The following is a 15,653-nucleotide window of genomic DNA, read 5'->3' as shown; positions in this document are numbered from 1 at the left end:
CACCGAGTTCCTCCAAACTGGGGTCAGAGAACGGGCTTGGGTCCCCAAGGGGAGCAGGGCAGGCGATAGAAGCCGGGCCCTCTCCACTCTATTGAGGGGGAGGGGACTTGCGAGTCAGGGACAGAGCTCTGGGGTCTGGCCAGGAAGAACAGGCCACAGCGATAAGGGATGCGCTCTGGAGCCCCGGCCCCATGTTGTTTCCTGCTTCTGGGCACAGGGCAGGGGTGACAGGAATTGTGCCATCCCCCTGTTCACAGGATCGCAGGGACGCATTCAGCTCATTCTTTATTGATGTGCGGTCGCTCCCCCTCCAATCTCGCCCCCTCAGCCCGTATATCCCAGAGGAGCTGCACCAGCAGAGGGACCACATGAGGTTCAGTTGTCCTGAGGGACGGGAGAGTGGGGGGTGGGGGTGGGCAGGGTCCAGCCCAGATGTTCAGGATTCAGGGAGGAAAGTGGGTTTTCCGGGGTGTGGCGGATTTCCGCCAGCTTTGGGTCCACGGAGGCTCCGGTTCCCCCCAGGGGATGCTGGAACCCGGCTTAGGCACCGGTGGCAGCACAGTAGGTCAGGAGACACCCCCCACCCCGTTTTTTCAAGTCCTTGGGCCGACTGGAAGTGGGGGCAGTCATCAGGGTGGTTCTTGACTCGCGGGTCCTCAGACCCAGACCTTTCCAGATGTGGGAGGGGCCTGGGCCCCTGGTGAGGCCCGGGTCTGCCGCGGCTGCGGGGCGCGCCGGCGCCGGTAGAGGGCTCGGCTGTAGGGCACGAGGCAGTCGGCCAGGCGGAGGCGTAGGCAAAGGCGGCGGTAGCTGGCCAGGGCTAGCACGAGCAGCGGCACGAGGAGCAGGAATCCGGTGACCAGCAGGGCCGTGAAGCCCGGGTCCCGCAAGTGCGCGGTGCAGGGAGGTGCCTGGGAGCGCAGGAACTGTGGGAGGAGAGCAGGCCTCAGGCCCAAGCCGGCGGGACAGCCCGGGCGGGGAGCTGCGGCCCGCGGACCCCACCGCCACCGCGAACGCAGGGCCAAGCTCACCTGGGAGTGGCAGAGGAAGCCGAAGCCGAGCATAGTGACAGCGGGTAGCAGGATGGTCCCCAGCACCAGCGCCAGCAGGAGGAGGTTGAAGGCGGCCACCAGCAGGTTCTGGGCCGTGACCAGCACAGCGCAGGCCCAGCAGTCCAGGGGGTCCCGAGGCTCTGGGCCGCCGCCGGCAGCCGGTCGCTGCGCCCCGGGGACATCCGCCATGGCCTGCCTGGCTCCCGCCCGCCCGGGCCGCGGCCCTTATAGCCCTCTTTCCTGCCCCTCCCCCGGCCCAGCCTCTCCCCACCCCCCCCTTATCCTGGAATGCGTCTTCAGGATTAGGCACCCCCCAGCCCGAGGAGCGGACCAGCGCTCTGGACATTCCACAGGCGCCTCGGGGAGGGGCTCGCCCCGCCGGGGTCTGCGCAGCTAGGCCCCGCAGCCCTCCCCCGCGTGCGCGCCCCACGAGCTCCAGCACATTATCAAAACCGAGTGTTTTTCTCTGGTTTTATTTTTCATATTAATATTCTCACACAAAAATCACCGAAAATAGGGGTAGGGTTGGGAAGACCCCTCTGCCCCTAGGGCAGAGAGACAGTGCAGTGCGAGGGGGCGGGGCTGTAAACCCCCCAGCCCTCCGCAGCCCCAGCGTGGGAGAGAAAAACCACTGACCGAACAAAAATAAAGCCCCGGAGAAACTCATCCCGGGGTGTCCCTGCCCCAGTGAGGCCCTGGCCCTGGGCTGGTTCACGCTTAAAAAGAAAAGGGGAGGCGGGGGGTGGGGTGTGAGGGGATGGTCCGTGTTTTTAAAATTGGCCGGGGCTGGGAAGGACGGGGTTCCTTTCCTCATAGTTCTTTCTTTAAAACTTTAAATTTTTTTATTTATTTATTATTATTATTATTTTTTTTACAAAATACCATTTCAGTTCCCACTTCTTCCCCTACAGTACAGGAGTCGCTCACCCTCAGGCGGGGCTGGGGTCGGGTCGGGAGTGGGGGCCTGGTCCAAGAAAGTGCAGGACGTCGGGGAGGGGAGCGGGTTTGAGCACCATGAGAGCCCGGCTGGCGCCGCGGACGGGCGGGCGGGCGGAGACGGACGGGCCGGGCCCGGACACACACTGGGGCGGCGGGAGGTCCCCGGAGGGGCGGGCGGGATGGCTTAGGGGACTGGGGAGGGGGGTCGGGTTTTCCCAAAAAATGAATAAATAGAGGTGAGTGGGACTGTTATAAATTAAAAACAAAACAAAACCTAAAAAACAAAACAAAAAAACCCAGAAAATACAAATCATAACCAAGTGAATAAACAGAGACATGTACAGGGGTCACAGCTAGCATTGGAAGTAAAAAAGGAGGTCCTGGGGGAGGGGTAAAGCCCATAAAAAGAATCTCATTAAACCTCGGCTGCCGTAACATCTATGTACATGCACGGGCCGCGTGCGTCTGCGCCCGGCGGGTGGGCGGGCGGCTGGCAGGCGTGAGGGAACCCGTATGTGACCCCCGCCGCCGCCGAAGCCTGGTCCTTGTGTCTCTTGCTAGAAAGGCCAAAGTCGGTGAGGGGAGGCGCTGGTGGGCGAGGGGCTGCCAGCCCCCTCCCCCGTCTCCCATTTTTTTTCCTTTTTTCCTCTTATTTGTTAAAAAAAAAAAAAAACTTTTTTCTTAATAAATTAAGTGAAGGGGAGCTGCCAATGGGGTGGAAGGGCTGGGCCCGACCCCCTTCCCGGCCAGAGGCGGGACCTAGGTCCAGCCCAGGCGTGTGCTGGTGGCCCCGCGGCGCCCTGCGAGCGGGCGGGCGGGGCGTCCGGCCTCATCGCGACGTGCTGGCGGGGGCCTGCGGGGAGAAAGCGGGCACCGGGCTCAGCGGCAGGCTGGGCGGCGGCGAGTGTGCCGCGGGAGTGGAGAAGGGGAAGAGCGAACCCACCCGCCCGCCGCAGCTCGCCCGGGCCTCACCAGCGTGAAGGCGTCGTAGGCCTGCGCCAGCTCCTCGGTGCGATACTGCTCCAGGACCACCACGCCCTGCAGGCCCGCGCTGCGCCGCCGAGCGCACGCTTCGCAGTGCACCAGGTACGTGTTGCGGCTGCCGTTCTCGCTCGTCACGAACAGGATGTTGAACACCTCCACCTGGGACGCGGAGCGGGGCCATCAGCTGGGGGTGGGGGGCAGTCCCAGGGACAGACAGGGAGGGGGGCAGTCGGGGGCGGGCGCACTCACATCGCACTCGTTGCAGTAGTAGGCGGGCTCGTCCTTGACGCGGCCCTGATAAGCGATCTTCTTGCCAGCGCGCACCAGACTCTCGCGCTGCACCTGGCAGTGCTTCATGGACTGCAGGAGGCAGAACCTGCACACGGTGGGGGCGAGGGCGCGGTGAGGGCCGGAGGGGGATGGGGGGGTCACAGTCCCTGACCTGGGCAGCTGTCACAGCTGACATTTCGTATGGCTTTCATCTACTTGGATCACAGAAGAAGAAAGCGCCTGGGAGCCGGGGCCCATAGCCATCCCAGCACGGGCACAGTGCGGGATACGGGGCAAGGTGGGGTGCCGGGTGGCGCTGGACAGGGAGCACTAGACCGAGGCCTGCTCAGGTGGAGACGGGCTGCTTCCCACACGGGGCCCTCACTTGATCATCTTGAACAAGTCCGGGTCGCTGATCTTGACCGTGCGAGCCACGTTCCAGGAAACGTGAATCATGGGCACGATGGATTTGACGTTCTTCACCTCGTTCCACTCATATCGTTCCAGGGCCAGCTGGTACTGATAGGCTGCGGGCCAGAGGGGGAGGACTGAGGATGCGCTGCCAGCCCGGACCGTGGCGGAGGGGGCAGGGACAGGCCCCTTCCTCACAGCAGGCTGCACTCCCGCCCCGCGTGCCCCCACCCTCTCACCGGTGAGGGGCCCCACGTTCCAAGCGATGTTGTTGCACCAGCCGGTGGCCTGCACCCAGTGCACGGTGCCCGCATTAATCCACACGAGGTCTCCGGGTCGCTGTACGAAGCGGTACACGGGGATATTGGAAGCATAAAGGTCATCCAAGATCGGCCACCAGGAACCAGTCAGGTAGTCCACACCGTGCCTGCGGGGTGGTCACAGGGTCAGAGGGGTTAAGTCTGAGGATCCCGGGCCGTGCCTGTCCGACGGGGGAAGGACGGGAGAGAGGCAGGGCGGCGCGCACCGGTCGCAGAAGGCGCTGATGGTCTCCCAGTAGTGCTCGTGCACCGCGAACCACTCGCAGTCGCCAGGGCCAATGTTGATGTTGACGGAGCAGAAGTTGTTGTTCTCCTGGTGGCCTGCAGGGGGCGATAGAAAACGGCGTGGCTGGCTGGGGTCAAGCCTGCGCTCCGCGCCCGGCCCACCCTCGCACCCTCATTCGCTGGCGGAGGCCCCGGTAGCAGCCCCGCCCCCCGCCCCCCACCTCGCAAGCGCGCACGCCCACGCCAGGAGCGCACCTGGCGTCCGGCTGCCAGGGACCTTCATGTACAGCTGCACCGTGTTCATCCCCAGGATGGTGTGGCCCACGTGGCTTAGCATGTTGCCCGTGGACGTGACCCGCATAAAGGCGGGCAGCTTCAGCAGCTCCTGCAGCTGGGGCTTCCACCTGCGGGGGCGAAGGTGCCACGGAAGTGAGAAGCTACCCCCCCCCCCGCACCCAACTCTGCCCACCAGGCGGCGCTCTGTCCCCTGCCCCACTGACCTCTTGGCATCAGACAGGTCTATGTTGGTGCCGAACTTGATGATGTGATGGTTCTTCGGGTCGGGCGCGCTGCTGCCAGGGCAAAGGGCGCACGGGTTGGTGGAGAGGCACGAGAACTAAGGAATGGGGAAGGGGAGGGCCCAAATGGACCTACCTGGGAGGGGTCCCGGTGGTGCTGTCCGGCTCCTCAGACTCCTCATCCTCACTCTCCTTCTCCTCCTGCTTGGCCACAGAGGGGTGGGCGCAGGCCTGGGTCAGCACCCGCCCCGGGTTGCCCCCATCACAGCCCCCAGATCCCGACCCCTGGGTCCAGCCAGGCGTGCGTCCCTCACCTGCAGGGACTCCTGGAAGGACGAAGCCTGGTACTGTGCGTACTTGGCAATGGTGGTGTGGGAGCGGGAACTCTCACAAGGCCAGATTTGCCGCGTGCCCGTCAGATCCCAGTTCTCGTCCGAGGGCTGCTGCACCTGCGTGCGCACCTCCACCGTGTGCTCGCCGCTTGCCTCCACCAGCGTCTTGGTGGAGAAGAGGCCCAAGTCTGCAAGGGAGGACCGAGCAGGGCGTCGAGGCAGGAGCAGAGGGCAGGGAGCGTGGGCCTTCTTACTCCCTGAGCCTTTGACGCAGGGTTAGCCCACGAGGACAGGGGACGAGGCCGGCCCCACAGGCAGCTGGGGCAGTTGGCCCTTCCCAGACCTGGCTCTCATCTGGGTCACCCCCAACGCCACCTCCCACTGCTGCCCTGAGCCGGGGCCCCTCCAGCCGTGTCCTCAGGTGTGCATGGGGCCACAGGCACACGCCACCTGGCACTCAAGAGGTGCTCAATGAATGGAAGTTTCCTTAAGTCATCACTGGATCCAAGGAGATGGGGTGAAGTGAAAGCCTAGAAAGTGCTTCCAGGAGCTCAGTGGTGAGAAGGGAGGCTATGTGGGGAGAAAGGACGCTCCGGGTACACGGGAGATGTGATTTTTATGCTTCTGTGTGGTTTCCCTTCCTACGTTTGTAGCTTTGTCTGAAATTCTGCACAATAAAGGACTGGAAGAGGGAAAGCCTCAAACCATGTGCTGACCGAGGCCCTGTGTAATCCATGCCCTCACTCTCACTGCCAAGAAAACTGAAAGGGACTCCAGCCGGGTCCTGAGATACATCCCTTTCCCTCTGCCCGCTGCCGGGGACACACACAGATGGGAGAAAAGCCTGAGACCGGCGGACCCATCACTCAGAGTACGGCCTACGTAGGACTAAGGAGGGCTCGTGCTGGCCGCCAGCCGGGGGTCTCCAGGTTCGGGGGCCCTCAGATGGCTCTGCCCCATACCCCCTGCCACACTCACTGAGCCGCAGGGAGCCCGCCAGGCCCCGGATCACGGTGATGGGGTTCCGAGGGTCCGTACAGAACTGCAGCAGCACCGGCGAGAAGGCATCCCGTTTGCTCTCCAGCTGCAGCAGGAGGACACGGAAGGGTTGAGGCTCGGGGCCCACCCCCACCCCCCACCAGCCCCCAGCACGGACGCAAGCCTGATGGCAGGGGTGGCCCACGTACATAGATGCTGGGGGTGGGCGGGTTGAGTTTTTCCCGGGGCAGCTTCTCCTCAGTATTGATCTTCGGTTTCACAGACTGGGCAGGGGAAAGGTAGGACTCTCGAAATTTCCCTTTCACCTTGGCGTTCCTGCGGGGAGGACAGACAGACGAGGGCAGGGCTACCAGGGTGACCCGGCAGGGGCAGGGGGTCCCAAGCGCCGGCCCTTCACTTACTTGCTGGCGCGTACCACGTCAGCGGCACAGTGGCTGATGGTGAGATCTGCCATGCGCAGCCTCCGTTCCTCCACCTCGGAGGCCATGAAGGTCTCCTTGTCGCCGCTCTCTACCTTGATAAGGCGGATCTTCAGCTCCTTGGGGGGCCCCTCACTAAGGGAGCGCAGCTTCAGCATGTCAGCGCGACTAACGCCAGGGGGCCCTGCCGCTTCCTCTCGGGCCTTCTTCCCAGGCCCGGTGGCGGAGGGGGCCATGGGCTGGGCAGAGGGTGCAGGAGCTGGTGGAGGGGCTGGAGCCGCCGGTGGCTTGGCCTTGGAGGCCCCGCCAAGATCGGGCCGGGCCTTCTCGCGCCCCTGGATCTCCTCGCTCTGCAGGTCCAGGTTGCCCAGCACCCGGCGGCTCTTCTCTTTGGGGGCCTTGGCCTTGGTCTTTGCCCTGCCCTCTCGGGGCCGCCGACCCACGCCATCCTTGCAGGCCCGCCGGTGCCGCCGGTGCTCCTTCTGGTGCTCCTTCTGCCGCCGCTTGCCACTGCCTGGTCCTGCCACCACCCCCCCCACACCACTCTCCTCCCGGGCCTGGGTGGGAGGCAGCAGTCGCTCAGTCCCACTGTCCACCGGGCCCGCCGCGTCCACCGGGCCCGCCGCGTCCACCGGGCCCGCCGGGTCTGTGGTGCTCCGGCCCACCCGCTCCACGAGGGTCTCACAAGCCCGACTGATCTCTTCTAGCACCTCAGACTCAGACCGAGCAGGGGGCAGAGGCAGGGGTGGGGGCGGCGGGGCGGGGGTCATGGGGCCCGGGGCTGGCTCTTCGCCCGCCCTGCGCTCCCGGGCCCAGGGCCCGCCTGAGGTAGAGAACTGAGATGACGAGGAAGCGGAGGGCTGCGGGGAGCCCTGGGCGCTGGGGGCCGCTGAGGTGGGTGGTGGGGCAGTAGCACCTGATGGGGGGCCGGGGGAATACTGAGTGGCGGCCAAGGGCCCGGGCCGGGTGGCAACAGCTGCTCCAGACCCCCGGTAACAGTACTTCTGTCCCTCCAGCACGGAGGCCAAGGACTTGAGCAGGCCAGCCGGACCAGCCGCTGGGGGCAGCGGGGCGGCCGAGGGCAGGGGCTGGGGCGGGAACTTCGCGAGAGGCGGCGGCGGCGGCAGGGCTGGTGGTGGCTTCTTCTCCTCTTCCTGGGTGGTTGTGGCGGTGGTGGCGGCCGTGGTGGTGGTGGCAGCGGCGGCGGAGGCGGTGGCGGCCGGGGCTGTGTCACTGGGGAACGGAGGCTGCAGAGATGGAAAGGGTTCCTTCAGGGGGGGCGGGGGGCCCACGCCTGCCTCCTGCTGCTGCTGCTCTTCCTCCTTGCGGATGGACTCGTCCAGCATCTTCATGATGTTGGCCAGCCCGTCGGGGAGGATCTTGAACTCGGCTGGCTCCTCGAACTGGTCCTCCAGCGGGGTAGGGGGAAAGTCGAAGAGCCGCGGGCCTCGGGCAGGCAGGTCCCCAACCCTGGGCGGCGCAGGCTGGGGGGCTTTATTCAGGGGGCCTGACGACGGCCCCGGCCCCACCTCGGGGGTCTTTGGGAAGGAGACCCTGGGCCGAGGGCTCTCCGGGCGCCTGAAGCTTCCTGAGGTATTTTGGTGGCAGGAGGAGGGAGGAGCTGGGGGCAGGGTAAGAGTCAAGGGTGCGAGAGGTGGGTCCTGGGGGCTCAGTGTGGGGCTAGGGGGCCGGGGAAGGGGGTCCAAACTTCTGGCCAGGTAGGGAGGCGGGGGGAAGGACACAGGCCCTGTAGGGCTGCTGCTGCTGCTGCTGGTGGCTGGGGGGGCGGGAGGGGTGTGCGAATCCTGAGTGCCCACAGAAAAGCGGGGAGCCGGAGGCCCCAAGAAGCCCTCGCGGTGGGGGAGGGGTGGTGGGGGAGGACGGGGGCGTCCCTCAGCCCCGAAGAAGAGCTCCTCTAAGATCTCCCCATCCTCGCGGGCTGCGCGGCAGGCCGGGCCCTTCAGCCAGGCAGGGGGCGGTGGGGGGCGCAGGAGACGGGGACAGGGTGGCGGAGAAGGTGAGGGGGGCCCGGGCGGCAGGGACAGGTGAGGAGTGGCAGCGGGAGCCGCCAGGAACGGTTTCCGACTGCTGTGTGCCGAGGGCCCCAGGCGGCCTTGGTGAGAGGAGACGTCCAGCGCGGGGGTCTGGTAATGGTCAGCGCCGGGCTGCAAGCGGAGGATAAGGGTGGCGGGGGGGTCAGAGTGCCACTCCAGCTCCCCCACCCGAAGAGGAGCTCCCGGACCGGTGCCCCACTGCGCCCACCGCCGGCACTCACGATGCCTGGGCTCGGCTCCGCGCCCCGGAGACCGGTGTTGCTGCTGCTGCTACTGCTGCTGCTGGTGGTGCCGGGGAGGCCAGGGGGCCGGGAAGGGGCGTAAGGCACGCAGGCGGTGGTTGCTGCTGGTGAAACGCTGGAGTCCATCCGCGACCTCTGAACTCTGCTCTCTCTAAGGTCACTTCCGGGGGGACGGGTGGCAGGCGGGCAGCCATGGCTCTCTGCTCCTGGGGGGCGGGGGCCGGGGCCTGGGGGTGCGGCCGGGACCAGCCGGTGGCCAGGGGGGTGCGCGGTGTAGGCCGGAGCCGGGTATGGATACGGGTGGGGCAGCGGGTGCCGCTGCTCCTGTGGGAGAGGAAGGAGGGCCGCCAATGAGGGACGGAGGACAGAGGACGCAGGCCTGGCACCCAAGCGGTGAGGGGCAATGGACAGGAGCTCACCTGGCGCTCCGGGGGTGCCGAACCCTTGCGCTCAGGGCCCCAGACGTCTCCATGCAGGGTACTCCACAGCCCTGGCTTGGTCAGCTGAAAGGGAGGGCTAGTGGCTAGGCCAGGCAGGGGTGGGGGTGGCGGTGGCGGCGGCGGTGGCGGTGGCGGTGGCAGTGGCGGTGGTGGCAGCGGCAGCCCTGGGGGAAGGCCAGTCTAGAAAGAAACAGAGTGTGAGACCCCACTCCGTCCCCCAGTCCGGCCCTCCGGCTATTTGCCTGCTCACCTTCCCACATACAACCGTACCTGCTCTGAGCTACAGCCTCTCCTGCGCTTGCCTCCAGGGCTGAGGCCCTCATCCCCCGAGGGGCCTGAGAGTGCCACAGGAGGCACGGGCTGCACCACTGGGGGTTCAGCGGCTCGCTTCACTGGGGGACCTCCCCGCTTGGCCCCGTAACTCCGCTTGTGCTGAAGACAGAAGGGGAAGAGAGAATGACACAGCTCCATACCTGGCCTGAGCCTCCACCCTAGCCCAGCCGGCCCCGGTCTCACCTCGAGGTGCAGCAAGTTCCACACTTGTTCCAGGGGAGGCAGGACCTTGGCTCGGTGCTGGCAAGAGCCGGCATGAAAGTTCCAGAACTGGGCCTGAGGGCAGAAGCACACATTAAGATGAGGGTACTGAGCGCGGAGGCACAATCCTGCCCCCCTCCCAGGGTCTGCCTCATCCTACCTGCTGCAGTCGCCCAATGCGGGGCCCCAACTCAGCCAAGCTTCCTCCGTATCGAAGGGCGCTGTGGTAGCAGCGGATGGCCTCCTCACTGTCATGCTCAGACTCGTACAGCTGCCCAAGCTGCTCCCACAGCCCTGGCTGGGCCGGCTCTCGGAGCAACGCCTGCACACAGCCATGCAGGGATTCCAGCTTCCCATGGAGGGGTCTTGGGGAGGGGGTCCTACAGAGCAAAAGGGGTTGCGGGCGTTGGGGTCAGGCTTTGGGGAACTCTTCCCGGACCCCAGACTTATCTCCCATCCCTAGCACGTTTGAATTTTCACTCACCCTGGAGCATAATATGGTTTGTTGGGGTGCCCGGAACTACTGCCATGTGAAGAGGGTAGGGGCGCAGAGAGGGGGGGCTGCCCGATGCTGGCAGAGCACCTAGAGAGAGAAGGGCTCTGTTAACACGCAGCAACGTTACACAGTCCTGTCCCTACCTAGGAAGGAGGGGACTGAAAAGCTAAGAGAGAGCAGCGGAGGACGACACTGAGGTCCACAGAATGCCAGAAACCCAGAGAATGACACAGAGACTGAGGAGTCGAGGGGATGGGAAGGGTGCCTGAAGACAGAGAGAGAGGCCCCAAGTTCTCACCTGCCTCCAGGCAGCCATGCGCTACGAGGAGGGGGATGGGGCGGGCAGGAGCTCCAGGCCCCAGCACAGCTCAAGCCCCCAAGGGCAAAGGCTTCCCGTGCAGCGCGGGCCCCTGGAGGGTCCACTGCCCGATGCATCCAGCCTGAGCCAAGGAGAAAAGATTACAGTCTCAGTGGGGGCGCAGCCTGAACCAGCAGCCCGCACACCGCCAACCCGCCCCAGCCTGTCCCTTACCAGGTCAGCAGTGGCCCCAGGAGCCCTGGAGATCGGGCACGGCCCCCTGCCCCAGCTCTCTGGGGCGACGGTTCCGCTCCAGCCGCTCTGACAGGAGTGCCCACTGCTCCCAGACGGCCACCCAGAGCCCTTCACAGCCAATTCTACAAAGGGGAGGAGGAGAAGGAGTGAGGTGAGCCGGCCAGCACACGGCGGAGGCCCGGGGCTGGGCCGGGTGGTCATCTGCACTGGGCATCCGCCCCGGCTTTCCCTGAGGGGAGGCCCCCGGCGGCCCAGGGCGACGGCGAGGCGCCGGGACCGGCGGCTGGGAGCGGCCCGGGCGGCCGGCGGCAGCTCGCAGTCGGGAGCCAATGGGGCGGACGCGCAGCGGCGCGGCTGCTTACCCGGCCTCCGTGGGAGCGTCCTCTCCCGGCGTCGGCGAGCTCCCGAGATCTGGCCAATCACAGGACTTCCTCTCTCCCCAGCGAGCCAATCATCACCCGTGTCTCCGCCTCAGTAACAGCCTGGCCGGGACCAATGAGAGCGAGGTGAGTCCGGCCGCTGCCGGCCGGAGGAGGAGGGGCGGCGGAGCCGGTCAGACGGGCTCGGCCTGGGGTGACCCCGGTGTGACCCCGTGGCTCCCACCTAGGGTCTCCACCTCGGGCCCCGCGCTCGGGCCGGCAGCGCCGGCGGGGCCCGGGACCCTGGCGCGTGAAGGCGGCGAGTCGCACGCTCAGGCGGGCCTGGCGGACGGCGCTACCCGTAAGTCCCACACACCCGCGGAGCCACCGGCGCTCACGGCGCGACCGCCCGAAGCCGCCCCGCGCCCCGCCGCCGTGAGACCGACTGACAGCCAACGGACGCCCCGCGCAGGCAAAGGGGTCGCTCCCCTTCCTCACTTCACCCCGCGCACTGCCTCGCCCCCCACCCCGAGTACCTCCGGGAGCTGCGGAGGGCTGGCCGGTCACGGCGACTTCTCCGGTACCCAGACCCGCCCGCGCCGCGACCTGAGCGCCCCATCCCCGACGCCTGACCCCATCCCAAACCACGGTCAGGCCCCCAGCCTCGTACCCAGTTCCTTGAGCTCTACTTCCCCGCCTGTCCAGACCTTCAATGCCAACCGATCCCCCAAACCAAAATCTCCCTTCAATCCCCCCAACTTGTGAAAAGTCGCGCACCGCGGTCCCGAGTGGCCCCTCTCGCGTGGCTCCCGTATCCTCTGTGCCCTTCCCCGTCGGGGCCACGCGGTTCCCCGCGGCCCACGTGGCCCCCGCCCCCCAAGGGAGGGGGGATTTCGGGGGTTGCCCGTGACGTGGCTACTTGCGCAGCGGAAGCGGCGTGTGTAAGTGTAAGGGGGGGGTCCTTCGGGAGGGAGGAGGGCGGGGCCCGACAGGCGGTGACATCACCCCTGTCCCACTCTCACCGCCCACTCCCTTAAAGAACCCAGAACCCGTTTCACTTCCTCCTTCACCGCCACCCGCCCCCCGCCCCTTCCCGTCGGTGCTGCCTCGACCCACCACGAGCGCCTCGCTCCCCTTCTGAGCACCTTCCCTTTGGCCCCAGTTCTTCCCTCTCGCCTCTCTGAACCCAGGCTCCCCGTCCCCGCGCCTCCCCGTCGCCTACCCCGCGTCCCCGCAGGTAGGGCGCCGGCTCCGCTCCCGGGATCGGTCCATTCAGAGTCTAGAGTACAAAGAGCTGCGAGAGGCGAGCGTAGAGTACAAAGCGGCGGGGGCGGGGCCAGCGCTCCAGCTGGAGCTCGCGCCGGGCAGGAAGCCGGGGGAGAGCGCGCGACTAGGGGCTGGGGGCGGCTGGAAAGTTCGCCTTCGCCGAGAGAAGTCTGCGCCGTGGGGAAATTTCCACCCAGCCCGCAAGGGCAGGCGGGTTTCTGGTGAAAACAGTCCTCCCTCCGCGGGGCAAGGTCGTCTGTTTACATGCTAGCTCTCGGACCCCGCAAGTCCCGGGGCGCCCTCCCCGCCAAGGCCGGCTCATGCCCGGGCTCTGCGGACCCTCTCCGCGGCTCTGGCGGAGTTCCTGCCCCGAGCCCTCTCTCCTCGCCACACAGACTTTCTCTCAGTTCCCAAGCCCTGGCACGAGCAGAGCGCTTAACGCCGGTCCCAGTGTAGCCCCGGCCAGAGTCCCCCACCCAAGTCCCGGACCACGCAAGGGAAGACGGGGTGGGGAGGGGAGACCGGAGGTCCGGGCATCAGGGGAACAGATCCCCGCTTGCGAAGGGGCGCCCAGGGCGCCGCCAGTTACCAGGAAATGCAGCTTCCCCTAGTGCGATGATGACACTTCCCCTCCACCACTTCCCCTTTCCCACGGGGAACTGACTCAGCTTTCCCTAAAGCACTGAGCCCCGTCCCTCCAAGCCCGTTTCCACCTTTGTCCGCAACCCCCCACGCCGGCACTCAGAACACAGCAGCCCTCACTGGACAACAAAAACTTCCTGTACACTAAGCACACACTCACTCTCGCCAACGACCACGGATCCCTGTCCCCACCCGGGACCCAGGCGCCTGACTACCCCCCGCCACCCTCCTCCCCACACACACCATCCGCCTCCTGTACAAAGACCTCCCTCGGGGTCTGATTCAGGCTCGGGGTGTGGGGGGGGAGCGTGAGTCACCCAGAAAACCTTCCCCTATTCCCACTGACTCAGTCCCCGCCTCCCTGAACACACACAGACACACAGTCAGAGGCAGACACAACTCAGCCCACACACCGCTCACCACCGGTCCCGCGGAATTTCCCCTCTCGTCTTCCCCCATGACGGCCCCTCCCCGCGAACGCCAGCCTCGACGCCCCGCTCACACCTGTTCCCGCAGGCGGCTCGCGGTCCACTCTCACCTCCACTCTCGCTTTGGGGCAGGAATAGCCCTCCCCGACTCCCGGTATCCCTACTAACCGAGGAGAGGGGACAACCACGGGCAGGCACAAAGACAGACGCCCACAGACTCCTCGAAGACGGATGAGAGGAAGACGCACGCGGCCGGAGCCAGGCTGGGAGGACGGTATACTTCTGGGGCAGACATTCCATTCCAGCCTCTCCCGCCCGCCCCGTGTCCCGGGGGCCAGCCGCCCAGAAAGGGTTAATTCTTCTCCTGCCGAGGCCACGCCCTCTCCATCCGGGCACTCCCGGCTGAGCCCAGCTCCGCCCCTTCCATCCGGGCTCTGGACTCAGGGACTTTAACCGACCCCCTCCCCCGGAGCCCCGAGAGAGACCCACTCCATCAATCATACCCACTTAACCCTCTGCGGGCTTGAGCCCGAGAAGCCCCTCGGCGCAGCGCTGGAGCCGCGCGGGGCGCGGGCTGAGGGGCCAGACGTGCGCACGCAGACTCACAGGCCGGCCACAGACAAGACCCCGCAGACACGGTGTTCCCCAGCAGGCGGTCGGCAGACGCGCGCCACGCGCGCCGAGCGGGGGCCGGTCCCAGAACGCCACCGCATCCCGGTCCCCGCCAGGCCTCCTCTGGCCCGGTGGAAGCGAGGGGTTACAGTCTCGCTTCTTACCTGGGGGAGGGGGAGGCGGAGGGGAGGGCCGCCGGCTGGGGCGCCGCTGTGACTCAGCCGCCCGGGCAGGCGGCCCGCTCGGGATTCCCTTCCCCAGCCTTCCCCCGCCGCTGGCCCCTCCCCGCCCCCCACCGAGGAGTGACAGTGCCGGCCCCGGGGGGGCACCGGGTCCCGCGGGGCTCCGTCTCCCATCTGCGGGATCCCCCGTGGCCCAGCCGGCCGCCAGCCGGAACCTGTCTGGGTCCCCAGCTCTCCTGCCCCTCCCCGCGCTGTTCCAGGGCGGAGTCTGTGGAGTTGAAACCAGGACACGGCGAGAGGAAGAGTTATATAACCGGGAGAAGCCGAGAAGGACGAGTGGAGACCGGGACACACAGCGCAGAGGGAGCCCCGAGAAGTGCAAAGAGCACGGGGGCGAGCGGGGAGGACACGTTAGGGATGGAAAGGATTCTGGTGTGCCAGCCGAGGGGAGGAATTCCCGCGAAGAAGGGGCGTCAGGGCCCGCAAGAGTCACCTGAGCCGTCCCGGGCTTCCCCGTAGCGCCCTCCCCAGCCACCTACAGCAGCTGAGCCCGAGCGAGTGAAGCTTCGGGAAGGGGCGCAGACACCCGTTCCGTTCCCCTTGGGGAGGCAACCTCAGCCGGAGCCCGGGAAGGCGGCTGCGGAGCCTAAGGGGCCGGAAACCGCAGCTCCGCCCAGCCCACCTGGGAGAGTGGGGCGCCAGCTGGGGGGTCGGTGGGAAACAGGTAGCCGGCCCCGCCCACGCAGGGCTGGGCACTAAAGGTTCGAGACCCAGCGAGAGAGGACCGGCCAGTCCAGACGCCCGGGTCCCCAGAGGCTGAGGAGCGCAGCCCAGGACTAGTTTGCAAACACAGACTCAAATGGGGGTTGGGGGGACCGTGTGCCGCGAGCGCCGACTCGCCGCGCAGGCGCAGGGGGGCACCCGGGCGCGTGCGGAGGAGGGAGGAGGGTGGGCGCGAGCGTGTGGGAGTGCACGTGCAGGTCCGGAGCAGCTCCCTCCCGCCTTCCTCCTCCTCTCCCCCTCCCCTCGCCCCTTTCCTGTGGCTCTATGAAGCCTCCAGCACATTGGCTGCCGGGGCCCTGATGTCAGGGCCGTCCGCCCGAGCGGATTGGCCGGATGCGAGAGTTCGGGAATCCGGCTCCCGAGTCTGGCTCTCCAGTTACTCCGGCAACAGGGCAAGCAACCCCCGGGAGGGCCAGGGGAGCGGCGCTCGGGGGCGCGCCTGGGTCCCGCCTCCCCCCCGGACGGTCGCGACGCCCTCCTCTGCAGCTGCGCGGCTTGCGTCGTCCCCTCTGTCCTTCCCGGGCTCTCCGGGTCCCGGGGAGCAAGCGTCCAACCCTCGACCTTCCCCGCGGTCGGCCCTCCCCCCGCTAGCC

General features: G+C 66.9%; 2 protein-coding genes across 4 annotated transcripts; both read right to left on the bottom strand.

Moving 5' to 3' along the window:
* Positions 1-272: 272 nt before the first annotated feature.
* Positions 273-1,267, bottom strand: TMEM88 (transmembrane protein 88). Its single transcript, XM_044249022.1, has 2 exons — positions 1,032-1,267; positions 273-926 (listed from the first exon to the last, which is right to left on the bottom strand). Exons 1-2 carry the CDS (start codon positions 1,239-1,241, stop codon positions 657-659), a joined length of 480 nt encoding a protein of 159 aa, XP_044104957.1. The 5' UTR covers positions 1,242-1,267; the 3' UTR covers positions 273-656.
* Positions 1,268-1,509: 242 nt separating this feature from the next.
* On the bottom strand, positions 1,510-13,795 carry KDM6B (lysine demethylase 6B). Of its 3 annotated transcripts, none has more exons than XM_044249008.1 (23): positions 13,652-13,795; positions 11,151-11,270; positions 10,768-10,910; positions 10,534-10,675; positions 10,224-10,322; positions 9,900-10,119; positions 9,722-9,814; positions 9,476-9,637; positions 9,185-9,385; positions 8,745-9,089; positions 6,452-8,634; positions 6,239-6,365; positions 6,030-6,135; positions 5,034-5,239; positions 4,856-4,920; positions 4,702-4,773; positions 4,457-4,605; positions 4,183-4,297; positions 3,896-4,083; positions 3,631-3,772; positions 3,225-3,351; positions 2,964-3,134; positions 1,510-2,844 (listed from the first exon to the last, which is right to left on the bottom strand). In XM_044249008.1, exons 4-23 carry the CDS (start codon positions 10,668-10,670, stop codon positions 2,821-2,823), a joined length of 4,932 nt encoding a protein of 1,643 aa, XP_044104943.1. In that variant the 5' UTR covers positions 10,671-10,675; positions 10,768-10,910; positions 11,151-11,270; positions 13,652-13,795; the 3' UTR covers positions 1,510-2,820. The 3 variants fall into 3 exon arrangements, with proteins under 3 accessions (XP_044104943.1, XP_044104945.1, XP_044104944.1); XM_044249010.1 differs by lacking the exon at positions 13,652-13,795 and adding an exon at positions 12,370-12,440; XM_044249009.1 differs by lacking the exon at positions 13,652-13,795 and adding an exon at positions 11,925-12,172.
* Positions 13,796-15,653: the final 1,858 nt, after the last annotated feature.

The sequence above is a fragment of the Neovison vison genome, chromosome 5, assembly GCF_020171115.1.
Source record: "Neovison vison isolate M4711 chromosome 5, ASM_NN_V1, whole genome shotgun sequence".
NCBI classification, from domain to species: domain Eukaryota; kingdom Metazoa; phylum Chordata; class Mammalia; order Carnivora; family Mustelidae; genus Neogale; species Neogale vison.
This window is presented reverse-complemented; position numbering and strand designations above follow the sequence as displayed.